General features: G+C 40.4%; 1 protein-coding gene across 1 annotated transcript; it reads right to left on the reverse strand.

Moving 5' to 3' along the window:
* Window positions 1–5,163: 5,163 nt before the first annotated feature.
* LOC311294329 (complement C1q tumor necrosis factor-related protein 3-like) lies at window positions 5,164–7,360 on the reverse strand. The gene is made up of 4 exons (XM_084415136.1): window positions 7,308–7,360; window positions 6,957–7,138; window positions 6,249–6,371; window positions 5,164–6,162 (listed from the first exon to the last, which is right to left on the reverse strand). The coding sequence occupies exons 2-4, from the start codon at window positions 7,126–7,128 to the stop codon at window positions 5,879–5,881; spliced, it is 579 nt and encodes a 192-aa protein (XP_084271262.1). The 5' UTR covers window positions 7,129–7,138; window positions 7,308–7,360; the 3' UTR covers window positions 5,164–5,878.
* Between the last annotated feature and the right edge of the window lie 1,502 nt (window positions 7,361–8,862).

Consider the following 8,862-nt stretch of genomic DNA (forward strand, 5'->3'; position numbering starts at 1 on the left):
AAACTTTCTCACCAATGCTGTCTTGTATTTTTGGCCCTGATTTGAGGAAGCTGAAGTTCTTAAACTAAATGTAAGTACTCCTGTTAGTACTTTACATTTACATTTACATTTAGTCATTTAGCAGACGCTTTTATCCAAAGCGACTTACAAATTAGGACTAAATAAAGCGAGTCATCATGAAGAGGCAAAAACAACAACAACGCAAGAAGTGCTCAGAATACAAAGTTCAGGCATTATTCAGAGTAGCATAAGTCTGATAAGTGATGTTTCAAAGGATTTTTTTTTTTTTTATTTTTTTTTATGAGGTTAAGTGCTCACGGAAGAGATGGGTTTTCAGCTGTTTTTTGAATGTTGCCAGTGATTCTGCATTCCGGATGAGGCCGGGGAGAGCGTTCCACCAGCATGGAGCTGTGAATGAGAATGTTCTGGAAAGTGATTTTGTGGCTCTCTGTGATGGAACCACGAGACGTCGCTCGTTGATCGATCGTAGGCGTCTGGTAGGGATGTAGACTCGTAGGAGTGAGTGAAAATAGTAGGGAGCTGAGCCTGTGATAGATCTGTAAGCAAGCGTCAATGCCTTGAATTTGATGCGAGCAGCGAGAGGTAGCCAGTGCAGAGAGATGAACAGAGGAGTGACGTGGGCCCTCTTGGGCTCGTTGAAGACAAGACGAGCTGCAGCATTTTGGATCATCTGTAGAGGTTTTGTTGCACATGCTGGAAGTCCGGCCAAAAGAGCATTACAGTAGTCAAGCCTAGAGATGACCAGGGCCTGGACGAGAAGTTGTGTTGCATGCTCAGTTAGGAAAGGCCTGATCTTCCTGATGTTGTGCAGTGCAAACCTGCATGATCGAGCTGTCTTTGAAATGTGATCTGTGAAGGACAGCTGGTCATCAAGCGTTACTCCGAGATTTCTGACCGACCTTGATGGGGTGATTGATGATGACTCTAGCTGGATGGTGAAGTCGTGTTGTATAGACGGATTGGCAGGGAGGATGAGAAGCTCAGTCTTTGCCAGGTTGAGCTGTAGGTGATGTTCCTTCATCCATGTGGAGATGTCCGCCAGACAGCTTGAGACCCGTGCAGCTACTGTGGGATCATCTGGTTGAAACGAGAGGAAGAGCTGTGTGTCATCAGCATAGCAGTGGTAGGAGAAGCCGTGTGCCTGTATGATGTGTCCCAGTGATGTAGTGTAGATGGAGAAGAGGAGGGGACCAAGAATTGAACCCTGGGGAACCCCTGTGGTCAGTTGATGTGCTCTGGATACCTCACCTCTCCATGCGACCTTGAAGGACCTACCTGTGAGATAGGACTCAAACCAGTGGAGTGAAGTTCCTGTGATGCCCAGTGATGAGAGGCTGGACATAAGGATCTGATGATTCACAGTGTCGAAGGCAGCAGACAGATCCAGGAGAATGAGGACTGAGGACTTGGAAGCAGCTTTAGCGATCCGTAGGGCTTCTGTGACTGACAGTAATGCAGTTTCTGTTGAATGCCCTTTCTTGAAGCCAGATTGGTTGACATCCAGCTGGTTGTTTAGAGACAAAAAGGATGTTATTTGGTTGAAAACAGCTCTTTCAAGTGTCTTCGCAATGAATGGTAGGAGAGAGATAGGTCTGTAATTCTCTACAGATGATGTGTTTAGTGTTGGTTTTTTAAGCAGTGGAGTGACCCGAGCCTGCTTGAATGCTGTAGGGAAGGTGCCAGTATGGAGGGATGAGTTGATTATGTGTGTGAGTGATGGTAGAAGTGTCGGAGAGATGGCTTGTAGAAGGTGTGAGGGGATGGGGTCTAGAGGGCAGGTGGTAGGATGACTGGAGAGGAGAAGTGTAGATACTTCTTCCTCGGTTAGCGAGGAGAAGGAGAACAGTGGGATATTGGCTGTGGAAGCGGTCAGTCTGGGTTCCTGTGTGTGTGGAGCTGAAAATTGACTGCTGATAGATGTTGTTTTGTTGGAGCTTTGTTTGTATATATGATGTTAGGCAATGTTTATGTAAATGAGATGTAAATGTAAATGAGATGGGTAAATTTGTTAATGGTGTCAACTATAGTTAGGTTGATCAAAAAGGGATTAATTGTCTTCGTTTTGACAACAACATCTTTGTCATCTCTTGTTCATTTCACAAGCTACAGTTCGTTTACATTACCGACAGCCACTTGGAAACTTGGTTTCAGGCAGATGTGGCCTCATCAACATTGCACTTAAGTACTGTTTCATCTTGCTCCTACTATTCTTAAGACTGAGCTTGTGTTAGCGAAAGACGCCACTATAAAAGTCTGGACTATTCAATGTTTCCCTTGCAACTGAATGACTATGCACGTTGTATGTTTACTGACTGTATGGTGACTTGTGGTGTAATACACAAGGCTCATTGAAAAGTGAAAGTCTCTGGTCCCTTAATTCTATACGTAGCATCAAAAGTGTTTTTAAAAGCAGGTGTTACATAAAATGGCGCCCGAACAGGGACGAGAGAAGAAAAAGCAAAACCTAATTGAATCTTGAAGAGAGACACAAATTCTACTTTCAATGAGTCATGCTACATATGTATTTTTATTGTGACCATATTTTGAGGTGTAACTGCATTGCAGTCAAATTGGGTCTTTAAAACTAAGGTTTGTAGGTCTTGCAAGTTGGTACCATCGCTTCATTTCTCACTTTTCTGAGCGAGCAGCACCTTTATATGCATTAAAGGCTAAAGACACAGTTTGGGATTGGACAGTCGAATGCCAAAATGCTTTTAATGATCTTAAAAACGCCCTCCAACAAGTACCAGTTTTAATGCCACCCGACTTCACTAAGGATTTTAAAGTACAAACTGATGCTAGAGATATAGGATTAGGAGCTGTGCTGACCCAGGACTTTGATGGTTTAGAGCATGTCATTGCCTATGCTTCGCGACTCGTACAGGGAGCAGAAAAATCGTACTCTACGGCAGAAAAGAGTGTCTGGCTGTGGTGTGGACTGTAGAAAAGTGGAGGCAGTACTTGGAGGGAAGGAACTTCGAAGTACTCACAGACCATTCTGCCCTGATTGGGTATTCAATCAGCCTAAACCATCCTCCGGCTTGACCAGGTGGGCTTTAAGGCTGCAAGGTTTTAACTTCACTGTTAAGTACCGTATAAGGGATCATGTAATGTGGTACCTGATGCCCTATCTAGAGGAATACCTGTGCAAGAGGTGGTAAGCCACATTGCCTTATGTCAACCCACAAAACCAGACCCTAATTTACCCGTCAGCTGGGATGAGATTAGGAAAGCTCAAAAGCTTGATTCTTCTTTACAGTCTTTATGGGAGTCAGCTAAGCAACCTAACACCGATCCAAAGCGCATTGCTTACATTGTACAGAATGACTACTTGTTTCGAAGGCTACCTGACAAGCAACAAGGGTGCACTAGTCAATTAGTCATACCTGCATCACTGAGGGAAGCGTTTTTGCAATTTGCTCATTCAAACCCATTGAGTGGACACTTGGGAAGAATGAAAACCTTACGGAGGCTAATCGACAATGTTTATTGGCCCGAGATTCGTAAAGATGTTTGGAGTTTCTGCACCCAATGTAAGACGTGTCAAGCCTACAAACCAAGAATCTCCAAACTGTCTGGATTGTTGCAGTCAACCCCAATAGTGGAGCCTGGCTATATGCTCGGAGTGGATTTGATGGGTCCTTTCCCAAGAAGCCCAAGATCCAATGAATTCTTATTAGTCTTTGTAGTTTATTGCAGCAATTGGGTAGAACTCTTTGCTCTACGGTCTGCAAAAGCACACCTGATAACCAACATTCTGGTAAAAGAAATGTTCACACGATGGGGAGCTTACTTAGTTTCTGACCGTGGGCCTCAGTTCACTGCCCAGCTACTCAATGATACCTGCAAACGATGGGGTGTAGTTCAAAAACTCACTACAGCTTATCATCCCCAGACCAACTTAACCGAGAGGGTCAACAAGACCTTGAAAACGATGATATCATCTTACGTCCATGACAATCACCGTGACTGGGGCAAGTGGATAGCAGAATTCCGGTATGCCATTAATTCAGCGTGGCAAGAGAGCACGGCTCTCACTCCGGCGGAGATTGCACTAGGACGCAAGTTAAAAGGTCCACTTGAGCGGTTAATCCGCAAGCCGCCTAATCCCGACCACGTAGCCTACAGCACTGTTGAGAGGCAGAAAGCTGTGAGAGATCAAGTGAGAGAGAAGACTAGCCAAGCCCAGGAGAGGCAAGGCAAATACTACAATAAACGTAGAAGGGCTGAATGGTTCGAAGAAGGAGTTCTGGTTTGGATCCTAACTCACCCTCTATCTCGTGCTGCCGATTATTTTATGGCCAAGTTAGCTCCAAAATGGCAAGGACCTGCAAAAATCTTGAAAAGGGTAAATAATGTCAATTACAAGGTAGTAATGCTTGACAACCCGAGCCAAAGTGATATTTACCATGTTGAAAAGCTAAAGAGATTTTATGGGACTAATTGAAACTTTTATTTGGGGGGAGGGGTGTGTAACCATGTAACCACATGGAGAAACTTTCTCACCAATGCTGTCTTGTCTTTTTAGCCCTGATTTGAGGAAGCTGAGGTTCTTAAACTCAAATGTAAGTACTCCTGTTAGTACTTTGTTTGTATATATGATGTTAGGTAATGTTTATGTAAATGAGATGGGTAAATTTGTTAATTTGTTTGTTTGATGCAGAGGGTTCAACGTGCAGGCATATGGAGGCAGCTCAACTATAGTTAGGACCTTGATCAAAAAGGGATTAATTGTCTTCGTTTTGACAACAACATCTTTGTCATCTATTGTTCATTTCACAAGCTACAGTTCGTTTACATTACCGACAGCCACTTGGAAACTTGGTTTCAGGCAGATGTGGCCTCATCAACATTGCACTTAAGTACTGTTTCATCTTGCTCCTACTATTCTTAAGACTGAGCTTGTGGTAGCGAAAGACGCCACTATAAAAGTCTGGACTATTCAATGTTTCCCTTGCAACTGAATGACTATGCACATTGTATGTTTACTGACTGTATGGTGACTTGTGGTGTAATACACAAGGCTCATTGAAAAGTGAAAGTCTCTGGTCCCTTAATTCTATATGTAGCATCAAAAGTGTTTTTAAAAGCAGGTGTTACAAGGTCACCAGTGTTCCACGAACCAGACAGACTCCAGACAGTGCCTTAGAATATGCTTTAATCACGGCCGGAGAGGATCTCGTATCGAGAATCCACCAGCAAAAACAATAGTTTATATAGGATAGATACAGAGCAGAATAACATTACATATTACTCATTATCATCACATCATTTTTCTCAAATATGATTGGTTCTTTTGTGCAAATCTGCATCCACCTCTTCTCTCTGTTACTGGCAAAGCAAATTTAGATATAGCAAAATCTTCAAAATGATGAGGTTATTAGTTTGTCATTATATTTAGGTAATGGTCTAGGCAGTATCCACTATTGTGACACACAAACCCTGGTTAATAGTTGGTGCATTTTGTTCTCAAATGTTAAATGTTAGGCCTGCAAGAAAAAGAAATGCTAGGTATGGTTCATTTAAAAAAAAATCCATTACACATGGAGATTTATGTAACACTTATAGTGTTCAATAGTGAACATGTTGAAACATTTGAAGGATTTTTGTAGCCAATTTACAACTTTTTCTTTTTGTCACTTTTGATTGTCTTCTACACAGCTTCAGGAAAATTAGATTTTGTTACTATATTTATTTGTACCTAAATAAAACACTGCGTGTGAGCAAAAAAAAAAAAATCAGATTCAGATTCTACGTAGACCCATCGACCTTTTATATAACTGAATCAAAAATATTGTGAGGAAGAAAATCAGATGACGAACTTGTCAGAGGAGTTTAGTCTGGAAACCGCAGACGTTCAGACGGTAAACAGAAGGTGTCCGCTGAAGGTGTTCCTCTTCAAGCTATCCGTGTAGATCCGACGCGTCTTTATGAGCTGAAGATTTATCCGGTCTCCTCGCGCCAACAGAAGACTGACAGAGTTGATGGTCGTGTCTTCGGTGTCCCATCTGGGCGGGTTATCTGATGCTGCCACCACAAAATTGTCGTTTTTTAGCAGTCTCACACCGGTCGCTTCTTTAAAAGCATTGAAGACCACAAAGATGAAGAAATAAACTCCTTTTACTGGTGCAGTGAAGATTCCTGTAGACAACCATATAAACCTAGGCTCTTAAAAGTTGACAAATGACCTGACAGAATTGCGTTTAGAATTTGCAAAGTTATGATACCTGTTTTGGTGTCATAAGCATTTCCAATGTTAGTAAATGTATTTTTATACACAAGAGTGGAATCTTCATTGAAAGGGCCCGCTGAATCTGGCAGTGAGGCTGAAAAAGCCACTTTCACCCTTTCTGCAAAAAAGAGATGAGAAGAAAATAAAGTAAGTGAAAAGAAGAAGAATATTTCTAGTTGGAACTTAAAGTCCCCATGTGGTGAAAATGTAATGTTGTTTATGTGTCTATGTGGTGTTTTTAATGTGCTTTAAGACAAAGCATGTGTAAGTTCATAAGTGGACACCATTGCTGAGTATTTCCTCCTTAAAACTGCAGTGAACCAAAGACAGTCTCAAAAACACGCTTTGAAATCGCTGGTGTTTCTGACGTCACAAACTACCTTGTAACCAATCAGATCAACGTGTGATCGTCAACCAGTGGATCTCTGAGCTGAGTGAGTGAGTGGAGGCGGGGCTCATTTGCATATTCATAGAACCGCGGATACTAAATGAGGCAAGGGTGTCGAGTTACATTCAAGATATTTTAAGGCATGACGAAATCTTTTCAAGGACATTTTTTGGTAATACTCTACTGAGAGTTACTTATAGTTAGTACAATGTCTAAAGTGGACTATCGAAATAAAGTGTAACCAATTTTTTTTTTTATGGATTTTTTTTTCAGTGTGATCATTCAGTTTTTTAAAGAATAATAATAACGTTGTACCTTCATTCTTGCTCTTTAGTTCCCTGACTTCTTTATGAAGAGCGTTTAACTTTTTCTCCATGGTCTCAATCTTCTGGAGTTCACCAAGGATGTCTATTGTTGGTGACATTATATCGAGTGTCTGTGCGACTCCAACACACATCAACACAACGACGCTCATCACCAGCTTCATCACTGCTGTTCTGTGAGATTATGAGATCAGAAACACACAGACTTTCATTGAACAATCTGAGCTACAATTATTTAAACTTCACTTTTCGTAAACAGAGTTTTTAGAGTAAGTGTGCTATTTGACTTTATCAATCATTTAAAAGAGGTCTGGTGAATTAGTAAATTTGCTAATGTACATACCTTTAAGGAGGATCTCAGACTTACTTCAGAGGGAATACCACCAGCAATAGAATACAACAGTTTTTATAGAACATGAGCATGGCAAAGATGGCATGATAATTACATAATTTTTCTCCAATATGATTTGTTCTTCTTCAGCAAACCCTTCTGTTACTAGGTAGACACAAACTCTGATTTCTGGATTTACTTCAATTTGTTCCTCAAAGTAACGAGTTTATACATTTAGATATCTCTCCAGTTTCATTTCCCCTTTTTTTATGTTCGGAGATGATTCAGACTCACTGACTGACTTTGAAAAGTATTGAAAAGCATATGAATTTTATTCCTGCAAGGAAAGTAAATGTTAGTTATGATCAATTAAAAAATCCATCACAAACATTTAAGGTGAAACTGTGCTGTGTGGATATACAGTTGCAAGAAAAAGTATGTAAACCCCTTGCAGAATCTGTGAAAACAGGAATAATTTTTGACACGATTTAGTGCTGTCCTGAATAATATTTTTTACATAAATGGTTACATATAGTCCACAAGAAAAATAAATTGCTGAATTTATTAAATGACAATGTTCAAAAGTTTATGAACCATTGATTCTTAATATTTTGCATATTTGAACCCTTTCCAGCTATGACTTTACGATCTTGAGATCCATCTTTTCACACTGAGGACAACTGAGGGACTCAAACACAACTATTAAAAAAGATTCAAACATTCACTGATGCTCCAGAAGGAAACACCATGCATTAATAGCCGAGGGGTGAAAACTTTTGAATTTGAAGATCAAGGTAAATTGTACTTAATTTGGAAACATGCAAGTATCTTCTGTTGGTTCCGAAGGGCAGTACTAAATAAAAAATCAAATAATCTTCATCATGTTCAAAAGTTTTCACCCCCGACTCTTAATGTTTCCTAGTGGAGCATCAGTGAATGTTTGAACCTTTTTTTATTAGTTGTGTTTGAGTGACTGTATGATTTTGAGGTCCATCTTTTCATGCTGAGGGTGAAAGGATGGATCTCAAAATCATACAGTCGCTCCTAGAAAGGGTTCAACATATACAAAAGATGCTGGAAAACTGAAGAATTTGCAAGACCCGGAGGATTTTTCTGAAGAATATTGGCCAGTTTAACTGCTCAGGACAAACAAAGGACTCAAGAACAACTTCAGAGGGAATACCACCAGCAAAAGAATACAACAGTATTTATAGAACATGAGCATGGCAAAGATGGCATGATAATTACATAATTTTTCTCCAATATGATTTGTTCTTCTTCAGCAAACCCTTCTGTTACTAGGTAGACACAAACTCTGATTTCTGGATTTACTTCAATTTGTTCCTCAAAGTAACGAGTTTATACATTTAGATATCTCTCCAGTTTCATTTCCCCTTTTTTTATGTTCGGAGATGATTCAGACTCACTGACTGACTTTGAAAAGGATTGAAAAGCATATGAATTTTATTCCTGCAAGGAAAGTAAATGTTAGTTATGATCAATTAAAAAATCCATCACAAACATTTAAGGTGAAACTGTGCTGTGTGGATATACAGTTGCAAGAAAA

Source organism: Rutilus rutilus (assembly GCF_951802725.1).
Source record: "Rutilus rutilus genome assembly, chromosome: 7".
Lineage (NCBI taxonomy): Eukaryota > Metazoa > Chordata > Actinopteri > Cypriniformes > Leuciscidae > Rutilus > Rutilus rutilus.